General features: G+C 40.5%; 1 protein-coding gene and 1 long non-coding RNA gene across 2 annotated transcripts; both read left to right on the top strand.

The window, feature by feature from the left end:
- The first annotated feature begins 6 nt into the window (after positions 1-6).
- Positions 7-1,787, top strand: LOC119884746. The gene is made up of 2 exons (XR_005441066.1): positions 7-1,119; positions 1,463-1,787. It is a non-coding gene; the product is annotated as an uncharacterized LOC119884746 (long non-coding RNA).
- A 1,269-nt stretch (positions 1,788-3,056) lies between these two features.
- On the top strand, positions 3,057-13,387 carry LOC119884745 (AMME syndrome candidate gene 1 protein-like; the record flags this gene model as incomplete). Its single annotated transcript, XM_038695067.1, is given in 5 exon segments — positions 3,057-3,167; positions 4,094-4,208; positions 6,595-6,685; positions 6,800-6,896; positions 8,447-13,387. Coding segments are annotated over 5 exon segments (529 nt in total), but the record flags the coding sequence as incomplete, so codon positions are not given.
- Between the last annotated feature and the right edge of the window lie 5,472 nt (positions 13,388-18,859).

The raw sequence follows: 18,859 nt of genomic DNA, 5'->3' as shown, positions 1-18,859 counted from the left end.
CAACTCTCTCACTCACAATTAATTTCAGATGTTTGTGATTCCATACAAGGTCTATAAATTTGCACTCAATATGCACAAATATGTGAGCCACCACAGAACATTTTCTCAGTCCTTTCTGAGAGTATTCTCCCAGGGTTGCCTCAAACTAGCCTGGCAAGCCAGATTAGTGTTGCCATTGACAAAACAAAATCATCTGGCGTATGGTGTCATTGTGTTAATATAAAAATGCTCCGTCCCAATGTCCATGCTTGGCATTAAACCTTCATAAATATTAACTGATGTAATCAAGAGAAGTGTCTCATTGTGAGAGGTTGTGAGGTCTTAAAATTCCTAATTTGGAAAAGGGACAGGTTTTATAAAATCCCATGTCACTAGTTTTTGTTACAAGTAAAGTGTGAGCCTTTCATATGTAGCCTAGTTTAATAAAACTGAGTGCTTGTTGTGGACCTTTTGAATAATATAGTAAAAGTTGACTGATTTGAGCTTTCAATATTTAAACTTCCCAACCTCCTTTCATTAAGATGAGCACTCAAGCTGTCTGTCAGCCATAAACGGTAAACACTGGGATCTTAACTTAACCATATGAAACCAAGGTCTGAACCCAACCATTCAATCATGACTAGGAATGTGGTAGGCTAATTGCCACCGATGTGAATCCCGCAGGTATGAGAAACTCTGTCTGTGGTGTCCTCGCTATGTCCTTCACTTGGGGGCGTTGTCAGATTGAATTATTGAAATGCTCCAAACAACTACAGTATTTGACATAGACACAGTGGTCTGCAGAGTTAGCCAGTAAACAATGCAGGGTCCCAGATTGTGAACATCTTGTGATCATTTTTTTTAAAGCCAGTGGTACAAAAATTAAAGAAATAGGAACCCATGCTTATTGCGAATGTGCCCTTTTATGTTTTTCAGAAGTCATAATGTCGTAACCTTGAGACAGTGTGTGTTTTTATTGTCCGACTGTCCAGCTTACATGTTGTCAGCATTTAGTAAAAACAGCAAGTCTTCTCCTCCAAATGGAGGGTCACATGCTGAGAGCGGTGCACAAAGGTATCTGCTTCATTGACCACCAACACTGACTGACTGGACCACTCAGACCAGCGAGCGCTGCTGCAGGTACGTTAGCATAACTAGTCAGATAATTTAGCTAGGTAACGTTAGTTGAATGTAATGGTTGTATAACGTGATACGGTCACTTTAATTGGTCGGGTAATATTCATTGAAATCTGTGTAATGTTTGATAGTGAAGGTAGTATAAGCTACTTGAATGTTTTAGATATACTAAGCTAAAGCAACAACTGAAATGTCAGTTTTGTCGGAGTACAATTCAATAGTCATAACTAGCTAGCAAATATGTTATCTTGTTAATACATCTTACCCATTGTGCTACCAAATGGTGAACACTAGGAATTTTTTCTTTTCTTCATCAACCTTTGCCCATGTTGTTCCCTCATTTAAGGACAACACCAGAAGACACCAGCCTTTCCTCACTGGCAGAGAATGGGGGGGGGGTGATCCAGGAAAGGTAAAATGAAGCCAAAGGACAGTTACCGTGCTGTGGTTTTCTGAGGAACTGCTGGGTCTGTAAAACATCTACAGTAGTGGCCATTAGACACCATTTTGTTTTTCATCAGATTGCCGTAGCTGTAATGTTTTGTTCCTTTGTAATTTTTTTGTTTTTAATTACTGGTACTTCATTAAATCTGAACTTTGAATTTTGGTTTTGCTCCAGCTGTTTAATATGTGAAGAAGCTAAAAATAAAATTTAAGATTTGTTCAAAGAGTAACTGTCTCATGTTTCTTTTTCTAAAATTTTGGGACTTTTAACTTCAAATAGTAAAGGAATTCTAGCTGAAGACCTTCTCCATTAAACAAAAAAATATTTTGTACAAACCAGTGTTAAAGTTGAAGTACCAGTATTGGTTCTGGTATTGAAAATTTCTTCACAGGGGAAACATAGAGCTCATTTTTCTCCTTCCTCCTTTCTCTTTACACAGCTTAATTTACACACATTCAGTTTTTTTGAGTAAACTGAGAGAGCTCCAACTAGAGAAAACAAATGCTCCATGAATTGAATATTTAATATGTGCTCTTAAAATTGGACTGGTGCTCATTAAGGTAAATATAGCCCTGCTATATGTGTCTTGGCATGTGAGAACAATACCTTTTGATGGGTAACTGACAATAAATTGGATTTAAATGAGATCTTCCATCAAATCAGTACCACTGTTGGCTGCCGTATAGCTTAATTCAAGCACAAGTCGTTATGTGGCCAGTGTAGGCTGCTATATTGAATTAATACTGAAGTGTATTTGTTCCAACATACATGCAGGAAAAAAAGACTGAAAGGTGTCCAGTGTAGAAACGATCTTGGTACGTGGAAATCATGACTTGTTTTGCACAATTTTAGTTCTGTTCCACTGCGATGTCATGCAGTAATGTTACAACATTTGAGTATTCTCCGAAGTCCTTGATTCAATGAACATTACTTATTTAAATCCAAATGAGATAACTTTTGTACTGCTACAATCATTACTGAAGCTTGTGTTGAGTCCTATTATGCAGTATTTAATTGGGTGAGTCATTGTCATTACCACATTTTGTTTATGATTTGATCATGCAAGAAATTCTTCATGCGATCAATTAGTCTTTCCCTAATTTACAAGATAACAAGAAGCAGTTCCACCACAAAAAAAGATGGAAAATGCCTTTTATGAATTTGTTTCAAAAAAAGATGAGGTTATCCGTTCATGGCCCAGTACTATGAACTTTCGTTCATAGCACTGGGCCATGTGCCTGCCGTCTTGGATGAAAACTGATCCATCATGGTGTAGACAGTACTGACAATTTTACTTAACGTGAATAACAACTGTGGAATACTAAAGCAGAATTAACTGAGGTGTGCCGCCAACCAGCATTTATACAGAAATGTACATCTGGTGTGCACATCATTAGAGTTCAACTGCTTTAACTTGGTCTCTTGTCCTTTCTTGTTTTTCAGCCCGCTGTTTGTCACATGGAAAATAGGTCTCTTGTTCTTTCTTGTTTTTCAGCCCGCTGTTTGTCACATGGAAAATAGGCAGAGACAAGCGGTTGAGGGGTTGTATAGGTACATTTTCTGCCATGAATCTGCACTCAGGACTCAGGGAATACACCCTTACCAGGTAAGCAACAAGCAACAAGTTATTTTCTGTGTTGCAAAGATGTAGACCAAATGCTGTTACAGAGCATGATTGTGGAAAAATAATGACACTGTAGTAAATGGTAAAAAAAAAAAAAAACTGTGACACAAAATAAATGTATTTATCTTTACTATAACTAATGTATGGACTGTTAAAGACATTAAAAATGTTTATATTCAAAAATGTAAAATGTGATAATAAAGAGTCCTTATTTAGTTATATTTGGCAGTCTTCTAGCCTTTCCAGATAAACACAGTGATGTGGGTTTACCCCCATGTTTGGTGGTTGATCTGAATGAATTATTGAGCTGGTGGGTTAAACACTGGTTGGGCACTACTTGGCTTTGGTGGACAAGTGTTAACAATTAGAAATCTGAATTCAGTGTTTATGTTACTGATATGTAATTGTCATGTAACACATTACATGACCTGTCTAACACATGAGCGAGACCCCAAGGGCTGGTGTATGTGGAGAACTGAAATTGGAACTTTTATTTTGCATGTCACTTGTTTTTAAAAAATCGATGCATGAAAAGACAGAGTTTTTCAAAGTAAACAGGGGCCTCTGTAAATACCTGGAATTTCTTCACTAGTGTTTCTTGACCTGAGGGCAGAGACACAGCAGAGCTGTGGATTACCTGTTAAACACATACAGCTTCTTAGTGGTATTAGTAGTAAAAACTGTGCTGCGACCACACTGGCCTCTGTATGTCCATAGGTCATCTACATTAAAGGCACTGCTGACCCTTCATCACTTGACTGTGATAATTATTTTCAGAATCACTTCTAGTAATGGGACAGCTGGGATTGGCTCCAGCCCCCCGCGACCCTGTGCAGGATAAGCAGTTGACGATGCATGGATGGATGGATGGACTTATGGTATTTCCTTTTGTGCTTTTATGTGTGCAGTGCCCTTAAAGACAGCCGCTTCCCCCCTATGACAAGGGATGAGCTGCCTCGCCTCTTCTGCTCAGTGTCTCTTCTCACCAACTTTGAAGACGTCGGTGATTACCTTGACTGGGAGGTAAGAGACATGCGCTGTCTTACTTTGGATACTTACGTTAGTACACTTGTATGTAGTACACTGTGTACACCAAGTACTTACTTGCATAGTGTGTAAATTTCGACTGGATAGTGGTATCTCACATCAAACACAGCCGTTATAACATTTGACCGCTTCTTTTTCCTTTTAATGGCGAATTGTAACCAAGGGGGTCATTATCGCCAACAGTTGACCGTGACTTTCACCTGCCAAAATATCTGGCGGCTTGTTTGCTCACTTGACTTCAATGTTATTAAAAGTTGATAAAAATTTGCATACTTTTACTTGTGTGTGTGTGTGTGTGTGTGCAATTGCAACTGCTGCAGCTTCTTCGGGCACCACGTTCACAAGTTTGAAAATAGGTTGGTGGTCCCTCCTCTTTCCACTATGTTGCCAAGATGGCGACTGTTGAGTGTAAGAATTGTCCAGCATTATACTCTGAACCTTTTGACAGTTACGAATGAACGCACTTACGCACTCAAAATACAGGTGCTGGTCATATAATTAGAATATCATCAAAAAGTTGATTTATTTCAGTAATTCCATTCAAAAACTGTAACTTGTATAATGTATACATTCATTCCACACAGACTGATATATTTCAAGTGTTCGTTCCTTTTAATTTTGATGATTATAACTGACAACTAATGAAAACCCCAAAATCAGTATCTCAGAAAATTAGAATATTGTGAAAAGGTTCAATATTGAAGACACCTGGTGCCACACTCTAATAGGCTAATTAACTCAAAACACCTGCAAAGGCCTTTAAATGGTCTCTCAGTCTAGTTCTATAGGCTACACAATCATGGGGAAGACTGCTGACTTGACAGCTGTCCAAAAGACGACCATTGACACCTTGCACAAGGAGGGCAAGACACAAAAGGTCATTGCTAAAGAGGCTGGCTGTTCACAGAGCTCTGTGTCCAAGCACATTAATAGAGAGGCGAAGGGAAGGAAAAGATGTGGTTGAAAAAAGTGTACAAGCAATAGGGATAACCGCACCCTGGAGAGGATTGTGAAACAAAACCCATTCAAAAATGTGGGGGAGATTCACAAAGAGTGGACTGCAGCTGGAGTCAGTGCTTCAAGAACCACCACGCACAGACGTATGCAAGACATGGGTTTCAGCTGTCGCATTCCTTGTGTCAAGCCACTCTTGAACAAGACACAGCGTCAGAAGCGTCTCGCCTGGGCTAAAGACAAAAAGGACTGGACTGCTGCTGAGTGGTCCAAAGTTATGTTCTCTGATGAAAGTAAATTTTGCATTTCCTTTGGAAATCAAGGTCCCAGAGTCTGGAGGAAGAGAGGAGAGGAACAGAATCCACGTTGCTTGAAGTCCAGTGTAAAGCTTCCACAGTCAGTGATGGTTTGCCATGTCATCTGCTGGTGTTGGTCCACTGTGTTTTCTGAGGTCCAAGGTCAACGCAGCCGTCTACCAGGAAGTTTTAGAGCACTTCATGCTTCCTGCTGCTGACCAACTTTATGGAGATGCAGATTTCATTTTCCAACAGGACTTGGCACCTGCACACAGTGCCAAAGCTACCAGTACCTGGTTTAAGGACCATGGTATCCCTGTTCTTAATTGGCCTGCAAACTCGCCTGACCATAACCCTATAGAAAATCTATGGGCTATTGTGAAGAGGAAGATGCAATACGCATCAGAGCAACCTGGGCTCTCATAACACCTGAGCAGTGCCACAGACTGATCGACTCCATGCCACGCCGCATGCTCATACTTTTCATGTTCATACTTTTCAGTTGGCCAACATTTCTAAAAATCCTTTTTTTTTTGTATTGGTATTGTAAGTAATATTCTAATTTTGGAGATACTGAATTTGGGATTTTCATTAGTTGTCAGTTTTAATCATCACAATTAAATGAAATAAACATTTGAAATATATCAGTCTGTGTGTAATGAATGAATATAATATCCAAGTTTCACTTTTTGAATGGAATTACTGAAATAAATCAACTTTTTGATGATATTCTAATAATATGACCAGCACCTGTAGCAAGTATGGAAGCGTGAACTGAGACACAGCAATGGTTTGCTAAAACATTTGCACTGAGAATAGTGGTACGTCACAGCTTAAATGCTCATTTATAGGTGTCTCCCTCGTTCTGCTATTAATACACACCAGCTCCTGCTCTGTTTTTGGGGTTGTTAATTACCTTCTAACAAGACTAAAACTATGATGGAGATTGAAGTCCTTCCCACGCTGTAACCTGTTTGAACAAGTGCAAAAACATTTCAACATTTCTTCATATTGAACAGCTTGTTCTTTTTACAACTTTAAGTTTGGTGGATAGAGAAATATATGGGGTGAAAATTACACTTTCTCTTTGTCGTGCCTGTTTTGAATTCCAGGTGGGTGTTCACGGTATTAGGATAGAGTTTTTCAATGAAAAAGGATCAAAGCGCACCGCCACCTACCTACCGGAGGTTGCAAAGGAGCAAGGTGAGATTATTATTATTTTTTTTTAGTTCCTCTAACAGTCCAGCTTTTCACTAGATGTTGCTAGATGTGGATATTCAGGAATGTGTAAAGAGAATTAACTCTCATTTTATTAAGGTTGGGACCACATTCAAACCATAGATTCCTTACTACGAAAGGGAGGTTACAAAGCTCCCATCACAAATGACTTCAGGAAGACCATTAAGTTAACCAGGTGAGATTACACTTACTGTATTAAATTACCTACAGACATGCTGATATATGAATATGTCACTGATGTACTCTTTGTTTGCCACATACTTTCATTTGGATCCATGCCCAAACATAAGACAAAATACTTACATGTTACCAGATGGGTCCAAAGTCTCCAGTTAATGTACATTACTATGTTAGAGTTTTGCCAGCCAAGCAGAATTAGCAGAGCTCAACCTTTTTTTCTTTTTTAGAGTATAAAGCTTACACCAATTCAGATATGGGATCTAGATCAGGGTTGTCCTCCTTTTGAGATACAGTATATCCTCTGCCACTCAAGTTATTCAAAGGAGAACTCCCAACAATTTTAAGTTTACAGGTCTTGAAGAGTGCAACAGGATATGTGAAAAAAGAGTTGTATAAAGAAATCTGAGGAATTTCCTCAAGTGATGTCACTTGAGTCAGCGTCTGCTGGGGATGAAGACTACAAGTTTGAAACTGAAAAAAATCTGGAGGCGTGGAGTTAGAAAGAAGTGAACTTACCAGACCTCTGAAGCCCACCCCTCATCTCTGCTGAGGCTAGCGGCTACATCAGCTGCTAGAAGCATAACTGATCCACATCTCCAAGTGAACTGTTGGCGGCCAAGTTGCATTCTTGGTAGGGCTGTGCGATATGACGATATCTATCGTTTGACGATAGAAAAATGTTCGTATACAATTATGCTCTATCGCTTATCATTGTGTCGCAAATTCCACACTTTGCCATAATATTTTGGTGAAGGACCGGTGATGTTAGCTTTACGTTGGAATTTGACATCTACCATACAACATAAAACAAATATCCAACTTGAAACTAACTTCACCACGGTCTGTTCACATGCCGGTGCTGCGGAGAAGAAATTGCATTAAATATAATGGACGAGCCACACAACACTATCCAGCAGTTTATCTGGATATAATTCAATTCAAATTAGCTTTATTGGCATGAATGTAATAACAACATTGCCAAAGCATCATATATACACAACATGAGAACAATCAGCCCCATACAGACATACATACATAGATATATATTGTTGTTATGATATGAAATGACCTATATCGGGATATGAATTTTTTGCCATATCGCACAGCCTTAATTGGTGGTAATGTAGGACCCCATTTTTGACCTGAAAGAAGAATGCATGGAATACAATAGACCATATTTTTTGTGTCTGTCCTTTGTGTGACAATGTGCAGTGCTAAATCAATGGAGTACTTTTCCAAGAAAAAATTATAAATATTTGTTGTTCTGACTGAGATTTGTTGTTCAATAGTAGATTTCTGAGAAGTCTAGAAATTGATTCATCTGTGTTCAACAGATTGTACACGGTCACAGTAGATGCCGTCTTGTGTTTCGGTGCAGACTGTGGCTGGTCATGTCAATTTTGTTTATATAGCCCAATATCACAAACCATAATTTGCTTTAAGGGATTTTACAGTCTGTACAGCATACCACCCTCTGATCATAACTTTCCTAACATGACCTGAGGATCCGCTAGCCTTTACCAAAACATCTTTTTTCCTTCTAAGGTACCGTAGCGAGAAGATGACAATGGGTTATGCAGAGTACATCGCTCACCGCCAGCACCATCACTACCAGAATGGCATTGGGCACCCTCTACCACCCTACAACCATTATTCCTGACAGCGAGCCGCATGACCAATCATTGGACCTCTCCGCGGACCTTTTCCCAGGAGAGCCTGCCCCCTCCTGGTCTAGCTATTTCTACTACTGTACCATTTTATGATGATAGTTTCCGTTGCCATGCTGGCCGTCTCCTAGACGTTGACATGGCAACGGGTGGCAACGAAGCATCATTTGATTATGGCAAGAAATCCATGTTTCTTTTTCTTTGCCCGTGGTTACGTTTTTGCAGCATATGTATATCTATATTATAACCCCCTTCATTCATATTTTTTGAAAATTAAAACAAATACTTTTATTAATCTTACGTATTTTCAGCAAACCTAATCAGGTGTTTGATTCTGTGGATGGAAGGAAGTCTCTTAAGGTGGGTTAGCCTCGTGCTTATATTGTTTAGGCTTTGCTACATTTTACATTTACTAAGAAAGTCTTTCTTTTTTCCTCTTATTTATCTTACTATCCAGACATGTATACCATGTAGCAAGGCAACTGCAGTTCTCAAAGGCTGTATCGTCTCTATTCCAATTCCGCTCTCTCAAAAAAAAGATTGACTGTTGAGGTTGTTTTAGCCTTGTAAACTCTTGTAGTGTTGTAGTTGGAACTATATATTGGGACTTGTATACTCCAAAGTATAGATAATAGGATTGTGACGTTTGACCAGGCTATGCTGGTAGTGTTTATTGTTTAAGCTCACAATCGTGTGTATTTCTGTGTGTGGATATAGTTGTTGGTTTGCCACCAGGAAAAAAAACAGCAGAGTCAAGTAGAAATTGGACTTTAACTAAAGATTCCCTACAGTGATTTTTTTGTTTTTTGGAAACCAGCCCCTAAGTATTTGGAGTGTTTTTGTGGTGGAACCTGGAAACCTTGTTTGGCTAAAACTAACAGCTGTGTTTCATCTTTTTGTTACATTTTTTTAAAAGATAATTGTGGAGGAAGCCATTTTGTCTGAGGATGATCATGACCGATTTGTTAATTATCGATGTAAAATGGGCTACAAGTGGGTCTGACTTCCCCACATTGGAGAGTGGGAGCAGATGTAACTATAGGTCCCTAGAGGGATACAAGAGTGTGCACGAACAATGCTTTCATTTAAATTTACTGTGTCTGTTGGTTTCTGAGTTTACTGGCAGGGAATCACTTGACAGGGACACGCTATAACTACTTAAAGCCATATTCTCTTTTTATTCCACACTTTGTAAGAGTAGACTCTTGTTTTACAAGTCAAACAAGGTGGTTTCAGTCATTAGTAGGATGTTTTCTATATTGCCTGCCCATGTCATTGTGGAAACTTTGTCTTGCCTTTTCATATCCTAGCTAACCATTGTCACTAATCAAAGTATGATGTATTAAAATTGTCATTTTGAATGAAGACGCACCACCTTGACGCACAAAGGAAGTGATCTAATTAACATGTTTGTGTCAGTTAGAAGTGCATGCCATTAGGCTATTTAGATTCAGTTGCAGTTATGCATCTAGTTGATTAGTTGTTGAAACCGCACTTCTGCACTGTTCTCCTGTAATAGTCTGCTGTTCTGTGAGATCCCGTTGATCTGTGTCCACAGCACAGGAAATGTTTAGATTTGTGGTCTGTTTTGTCAGCTGTTTGGCACTAGGATAGCACATACACAGTTGAATTAGATAGAGTTGTATCTCTGCATGGGGCTGGACGGCTTGCAGTTACGGTCTACAAATAACCAGGACTTTGTATGGACTAAAGAAGCCATTTGCCATCCAAATATTACTTGTTGTGAGTCACATCCACACACAGTAGGCTAGTTGGATTTACTTTACAGAATGTTTGAACTGTGATCCACTTGCTTTGGGTTCAGTCTTAGTTTTGCTAACTGGAATTTTTGAGAGGTTCTTGTTACTGGACCAACATCTTTCTTCGTAACAGCCTTTACTAACTGACAGGTTATTTTTCTTTATGCAAAACGTCAAGGGCTTTTGGCACTCCATCCACAGTAACCCGAAATGACCCAGATTTAAGTTGTGTTGCCTTAAATGAATGATTTAATAAATGATGGAGCAGTAGATGATGCCCTGAGTGTTCCTCTGTCCCATGGTTTGCTCTTTCCCAGTTCCATCTTCACACCACAGTGTAGGAAAGGGTCTCAGATGATGTTTTCCTCACTTGAATGTTATGGCTTTCTTTGAAATGTGGGGGCTCTTGTATGCCTGCAGTCTCCTGTTTGCTCACGTCTTACCCAGCTGCTGGTCCTCAATTCTTTCATTTTAGAAAGCCCCGTATAGACACATTCTCTTAAAATAATGTTGGGCACTGTGGTGTTGTTAGCCTAAATGTTTAAACCATGGGAAGACAATTTCATGCCTCGAGTAAAATGTACGCTTTTATGATAAATACACTACAACAAAAGCTTCAAAGAGGAACTGTCAGGCATGTATTTTCTGGTCCATTTAATACAGCACAACCTGAATTTTCCTGCTGCAAAACCAAATTGACCATGCTCTTTTACATATATATCTTTGTATACACATGCAATGTATTTTGTTGCATGTATGTATGAGTATGAGACCTATGGTTTTATCCATGATATGCTTGATCTATGGCTTAGACACTCTTATTAACCATTAAGAGATTTAAAAGACAAATATGGTGCTATCGGACCTCATATTGGGGTGGTCACAGCTCGTGACTGGTCATGCGGACTCATTGATCATATCATACTTAAAGATGCTACATGTAAGATTTTCTCTTTAGTATATTGCTGTAAAATGAGTTCTGACAGCACATTTTAATATTGAAGGATGTGACTGTCACTGATACAAACAGTAGCTCCAAGAACCTGTGCTTTCATCAAGTCCAACGGGGGAGATTTTGGGATCAATTCCCTATGGGAAAAACAGACCGATATTCTTACACACATAATGAAGAAGTCGTCCTTGCAGCAAACCCGTCATAGGGGCTATGGAATGTACTGTTAATGGCTGTTATTACAATTTAACAATGATATATTGAGAGAAAATCCTACATGTTACCTTTTACTATCCTTGATATATGCAGATCTGTTCAACAGGTGTTTTTTTTTTTTTTTTTCCTACCAGTGCAAGTCAACACCCCTGCAGGTTTGAAAGGACAAGAAGTCACATGTAGCCTCCTTCCCCTTGATTACTCCCCCACTCTATGGCCCGACCTCATGGCCTAGTTTGTCAAGGTATGATGTGTGTCGTTTGGTAGATGGTGGCAGTAGTAGTGGTCGTTGCCTCTCCTGGAAGATTGGATGCTGCTATTTCAGAGCACATCCTCTGTTTTCCTTTAGCTGCTGAATCGTTTGACCTCCGCTGAAAAGGCAAGGTTTGATTTATTGACTAGTAAAAAGGTCATCATGTTGAGACTTTCACAGCCTCTCAAACTATGTTGAAGGTAAGCATCTCCTATAATGGGATGCAGAGTTAATGTTTTTACGTAGAACACGCAGAAAATAGTCCTGCTTCTGTACTGATTAACTGTTTAAAGCATTGATACCTCATGGGATATGATGGAACGACGTGTAGTTTGTTGTAGCAGATTGTGTTTCAGTTCCATACCAGGGTTAGAGTTCAGCCTCAGCATTCCTTGTGTGATCGTTCTCAAATTTCGCGGAATGCTCAAGCTCATGTTACCTTCGTATGTTTGACTGAACCAAAGATGCCAGCGGCCATGCCCAAATGCTGCTCTTCAGGCCTGGCTTCCTGTCCTTCCAAAAGACACCCCTGCAATTGACAAAATGTTCTTTGTCTTCTTTTTTTGTGTGCGCGATTTCTCAACTGTCTTGACTTATTAAGCAATCCAATTTTTCAATGAATTTTCATTGTATCTATCTCTGAAGCCGTACATGGCATCAAGGATGGTTAAAATGGTTGCAAGTTGTTGTTACTTGTTTTGTTTATTATTATTATTGGTATTAGTATTATTAGAATTATTGCTATAATTTACAAAAATGAAAATCCCATGGTGTGCCTCCTAGCTTTATGGGTTTATAAATGTTTTTCCCTAAAGACCAGCAGTTATACTTTGTATAAAAGATGGATTTTTCCTTATTTTTTATGCCATTAAAGATGAAAAAGCCTGTTTTCTTTACTCTGGACCCAGTAGCTGCACTGGTATACAATCGCACTGATAGAAGAATAAAAAAAAAAAAAAAAGAATCGATAATAATAATGACAAATGAAATAAGAACTACAATAAACTTGTGTTTGAAACTTTTATTAAAAAAAATTTAAAAGAAAATAAAAAAAGAAAATGACTGTTTTTGTACATCAAAATAAATTCTTTTCAAAATAATATTTTGGATCTAGTTTCAAAATTATTTTAGTGGTTTTCTATGTTCTGAATTTTTCAGACACTGACTTCCAAGACGTGTCGCTGTACAAAATGACTTTTTTCTGTTGCAGTGGCCTGATGGGCTGGGAGGGTTGCCTGGTGTAACTCCTCATACCAACTTTTATTTCTTTTTCTTTAAATTTTTGGATCTTTTTTTCTCTGCTTTAGTAAATTGAAAAATGTTGATGGAATAATATGAACTGGGAACTTAAAATCCATCCCCTGTAGAGCTAGACCCTTCATCCTTTCCTATTGAATTGCTGTTAGTGTGATGCGACTTGAAATGGGCATTTATAATGATAGTATGACCCCCAAAAGAAAAAACAAAAGAAAAAGAAACTAGCAAAAGAAATGTGTGGGGAGGGTTGAAAGAATATATATATATATAGATGGGTTATCTGAGTATGTAAGCAATGGCTGTGAAGATAATGTAGTTTTAAACATTGTTATTACCTTTTAAAATCATTTATTCAATAAAAAATACAAAATCAATTGAAAAGAGAACATGTGTCATTCTATTTTCTTTCAGCACATACATCCACTGATACAGATTACATTGCATATATCATTTACATTTTTTTAAAAAGCCTCTTATTTTGCCATTTGATATTGTGAGATATTGTGCATAGTGAGTGGGTTACATTCAGTTCCAGAGAACATCAACACTAAATGTTAAATTCATGAGTTATTGGTCCAACTTGACAAGAATTGTATGGTTAAGTTATTTTGTCAGTTACAGATCACACTTCCTTTTTTTTTTTACTTAAACCTGTCCTGCCCAGCAGCCTGGTATAGAGTATGATGAGCTGGATACCATATTGTGCCAGACAGATTTACTTTAACAAGAGAGTATTAATATACTCCTTTGTCTGTTTTATTATTTATTTAATTATGTATTGATTTGTCACTGGGCCGGACAGGGGGGCAGACACGAGGATAGGGGGGCACAAACAGGCAGCACAGAGAAAGGACAACACCTGTAAGAGAAGGGGGATGGAAGGTGGGGACAACAGGGGAAAGCAGCGGGAAACACCAATTGCAGAAAGCAACGAAACCTGCAATAGAACAGAGAGGGGGGAGATCACACTTTCTTGATTAATGTCCATATTCTGTGTCAACATTTTGTATCCCGTTAGACAACATTTCAGTTGCACTGTATGGCCTCAAATGATAGAATGATTGGTAACATATGTAAACACAGTGACCGTAACCATGTGAATATCACCCTTGGATCAGGAACGTTATATCGAATTAATCACCTGTGGGTGTGATGTCACCCGCTGCACACTATATGTATGTAAACATTTGTTTTATTTCATTTCAGTGAATCTGTAACCGTGTGACAACAGTATACCAGATCAGTCACAAGGAGAGTGACTTGACACCACCTACAGGTCAAAAGCAGTACAGAGGCAGACAAGCAACATCTTAGTAAAACATAACCCAGTCATTTGAGTTGAAGCACTTTATTGCCAGCAACTGTAAGGTAAACAAAAGGAGTCGGTCTCTCCAGGCTAATGGTAAAAAGGGAAAAAATAAACTGGTGAATGAGCCCATGCTCCTAAAATCGAATGTGAACAAAAAAGGGCCCAGACAGAGAACAGAAACAAACCTCAAGCATCTGCTGTGGCCCCAAGGACAGATGAGGGGATAGTGGATGAAGCCAGGTTCAACCATTAAAAGCTGGTGAAAGTTGGTGAGTATGTCCAGCCCCGAAACAGACGCCCATGAAGTGGCCATTCCCCTGGGGGGGCTTTAATTTTCTGCAATTTCTTTGCGCCCATTTATTGAGGAAATGTCTCAGGTGACAATTCAAAATAAGAGGAATATAGCATTTTCTGCACCAATTTATGGTGGAAATGTCTTTACTTTTAGAAAGGGAAGGACAAAATTTAGGTGGCAGGTGACAATTCAGAATATAAAAATATAATAGAATGTAATGCAGTAATCAGTAACTTATTATTTATGTTTTTTAGCTTATATCTATATATCGGTTATTTACGAGCATTTGGGGAATTATTATTTTTTTGGATCACAACACAAGAAACAGCTGGAACAGAGGGGGAGGGAGTGGGTGCTGTAAGAGATGTGATTGGGCCATCCCAGTATAGGCCTATGCTTTATGGGCCGATCGTTGGCCCATTTTTTAAAAACAGTTAGGCCTATATAAGTAAATAATTTGACTTGTAGCCTACTCAATGAGAGGAGCACACTGCTGTTCATCAGAGGAAGAAAACCGAAACTGAAAACACTTGTGATCAGACAGGAATATCACCATAATTCCACACTAATGTTCACTTCAGCACCTCTGATAAAGTTTAGCTCACATCTGCTTTAGAGGGAATGAAGCATCCTGGAGCAGAGAGACAGTCAAACAGAGCAAAGTGTCTCTGAGCGAGAGGGAGAGAGACAACAGGAGGACAGGTGTCTGTGTCACAGTCAGGTGTGTCGTGATATTCTCTCACTACTTTGCGGCGACTGTTAACCGTTTGTGTAGCTATACACTGACTAGACACTGACCAACAACATTTATATTTAAATGTATTGATTACAATTTTGCTAGGGACAATTCAGAAGTCGCGGATAAGTCCTGAAGCTGTGAGCAATGCGCTCTCTCTCTCTCTCCTCTCGTGCTCATTCTAAACGCAGGCGGGCTGAGTAATGGTAAACAAAATGTAGCACTATTATTAATAGCCACCGCTCTTTGAAGACCTGCGAGACAGACTGCATCATGAAGATTATTGCATATTAGCCTGGAAATTTTTTTTGTTGCTGTTGTTGAGTTACATTCCGGGCTACAGTCAAAACACTACTGAAAAATGATCTGGCAACGCAGATGCAGAGGGCCACACAGGGCACAAGTTGTGAAGCCTCTCAGCCTCTGCAGAAAGGCACCAAAGGCCTTGAGACAAAATTCCTTGCCAGGACCTTTGGCTGAAAAGCCAGGTTTGGTAGAAGGCAGACAGTCCTGTCCGCATCCCCAAACCTGAGACATGCTATATCTGCAGAGAGAGCGATGTAGTAACAGCCAAGAGGACAACATCAACAGAGTAGCCGATGGTCAAGACAGTGACTCAATAAGGGGCACACAAAGAGCTCTGAGAACCACCTGGTGGTCCCAGGAGGGTAGTAGGAACCTCCAGGATGGTCTACTCCGCCTCAACCCTCTTACAAATTGTGCAGCCAGAGGATGCGCTACTGGGGACACACCATCACTTTTTCCATGAACAGTCGAGACTGCTGATAGTAGACTCTGCCTGACCCAGGGCAAAGAGGTGCTGGAGGAAGGACAGAATTACAGAGATGTTACAAGCTAAGGGATCTCCCCCCTTAGCACAGCACCAGTCACTAAACACCCTCCACTTGCTACTGTACTGCAGCCAAGTGAAGGGGACCTGCGAAGCTTACAAGGTGTCTATAACCTCTCCATCTAGGCCAAGGGTGTGTAAACCGTTCAAGGGCCATACAGTACATGAAAGTTCAGGGTCTCTGGGTGCCGTATCCTATCCCGCACCTGGGATGGCATATCTTGTCTGACTGGAAGATACCACAGGTGGCCCACAATGGCCTTTGTGGCCAATTTGGCTCCACCAAGAGTACCCAAGCACACAGCAGCCTCACTATCCTGAGGAAAACTGGCAGGAGGAATGCCTTCTCGGATGGCCGGTGCTTGCCTCCACCACGTGAGGACCCTGAGGTCTCCATGGGACAGGGTAAGTGTTTTGGACATGTCTCCAGGCAGGTAGACCGTTTGGCGTCCAAACCAAAGCTGGAGCAGGTGTGTGCAGGCCCAGAGGCACAACCTGGGCAGTTGCCATGAAGAGGCCTAACATCCATTGGTACTACACATACTTGTCAACTCTTCCCGGGATTCTCCTGTATTTTACCATTCTCTCCAAGTATCCTTCTGTTTAAATATTTTCCTGCAAATCTCCCAAATTTTTTACCTTTCTAAAAAACTAAACCTGCTGGGCATATATGAAATGTTTGCTACATTCCCCTCCGGTTAAGCAGGTGGCAATATGTAGAACATTAGCTGTAACAGTGACGGGAAGTCAACAGCACTATGCAATAAAAGACCAAGAGCAGCAGTGCAAGGGGACCAGGACGGATAATGCAACAGCATATTTCACTCGCATATGCCCCTAAAAATAGATCCGTGGGAACCTGAAAAATGATTGACGATGTGCGAGTAAAGACTACAATCTACAGTAATCATTCTGCATGAATGGTTATGATTATTGAAAAGTTTGTATTTAGCATTACTAAATTAGAGACCAATGCAGACTGTGATGCACTCTGTGATTGCCTTCCTTCTCTTTAGGGTCAAGCAAGTCTTTGTGATGACTGAATCCAGAAATACTGGCTGAGGCCAGCCGACTCTTTTCTGCATCCAAACAAAGCCCGAGAGCAGCCAGATGTGGCACCACTGTGGCAACACAGTTGTCCGGATAGTTGAACACCCAAATGCCCTTCCGCCGCAGAGGAATAAGGGCATCATCCATGCATTTTTGGGAATGTACATGGTGATAGAGACAGACCAAAAAGGAAATCTAAAGGAACTGCCTGTGTCCTGGACTGGGAAGGTGAAAATAGGCATCTCGGAGGTCCATTGTTGTGAACCAATCGCCTACCCTTATGGCTTGAAACAAAGCCCCCCAACCTGAGCATCTGAAAGGGAAGCACCTTGAGCTATCTGTTCAGCTGCCTCAAATCCAGAATCGGATCCCCCGGTCCATTTCAGGACGAATGAAGTAGCTGGAATAAAACCCCTGTCTTACTTTCTCTTTAGTACCATTTCCCAGTTAGGCAAAATCTTGTTGGCCAGAATGGCAGAGCGGGTTGGAGATAAGGAGACAGACTTTTAACTGCAGGCGGTAGTCAGTCAGTGCACTCCCAAGAGTGCTGGCGGAAACGCTGGCTGCCCACACCTGCTGCGGGGGAAACCCTTGCCTCAGAACTCTGGGAGGAGCTCTGCTCTGCAAAATGAGGCCTCTGGAGACTTCCACGCCTCTATAGAGGTCCGTGAACCACAGGCCTCAACTGTCCAGGCTTAGTGGATGGACCATGTGCACAGTCTGACTTTCTGGAACTCATTCACAGGATGAAGGCACTTCTTATTTGGGTGGTGGGCATCTCTACTGCCTGCTAGTGGAGCGCCCACCTTCATCACACCATCCAGGCTGTGCTCTGCAGCACCATTTAGGATACTGAGTGCAGAGCTGGGTGCAGTTGCCAGGTTACCTGAGGCAGCAAGGACATACAGTATATGGATGAATATATGGAGGAGCCAGGTGTCCAAAGGAGGTGGTGATTTGCAGCCATGCATTCAATGGTCTTACGCATATCCTCCAACTGTGTAAGTCCACCCTTGGATCACAGATCTGGTGCTGCTCAGCCCACTTTTGCTTATTACTGAGCTTCTTCTCTCCAGCTGAATTTGGGGGAACTGGACCCCGGCCATATAGCATACCATCCTCCAGGTCTCTGCCCCTCTTATCACTCCCCTTCTTAGATGCCCTACTGCAGTCGTGGCAGGGGAAAACACGTGTCTCTCACTAATATCAGGAGAGTGAAAATATGAGAAACACATGCAGCAATTACACAGTGCATAAAAACATTGTAAATTACGCAAATTATAATAAAATGAGCGGCCCAGCTCTTAGATCAAAAAAGATAAAAGTGCTGTGTCAAAACAAATAGAGAAAAACAAAGTAAACTCAGAATTATCTCCCAATGTAAATATAATAACACTGCAGAAGCATTGGTGAGAACAGTGCTGCAGGATGTAGAGTGCCCAACACCTACTAAGTTACCAAAGCAGACAACTGGCAGCTCTACACGAAAATAAAGGCTCCAAGCAAAATGCACTCCGGCAGAGTGCCGGAGAGTTGCGCAAAGTTGAAAATGCTCACCATACACTCATACCTAGTCAGTATGTTACCTTTTTCTTGTCTCTGCAACAAAACAG

The sequence above is a fragment of the Micropterus salmoides genome, unplaced genomic scaffold (assembly GCF_014851395.1).
Source record: "Micropterus salmoides isolate LMB-PRFRI ecotype aquatic unplaced genomic scaffold, ASM1485139v1 Ms_hic_scaffold_3645, whole genome shotgun sequence".
NCBI classification, from domain to species: Eukaryota; Metazoa; Chordata; class Actinopteri; order Centrarchiformes; family Centrarchidae; genus Micropterus; species Micropterus salmoides.
The sequence above is the reverse complement of the archived record's forward strand: the minus strand, read 5'-3'. Positions and strand labels throughout refer to the sequence as shown.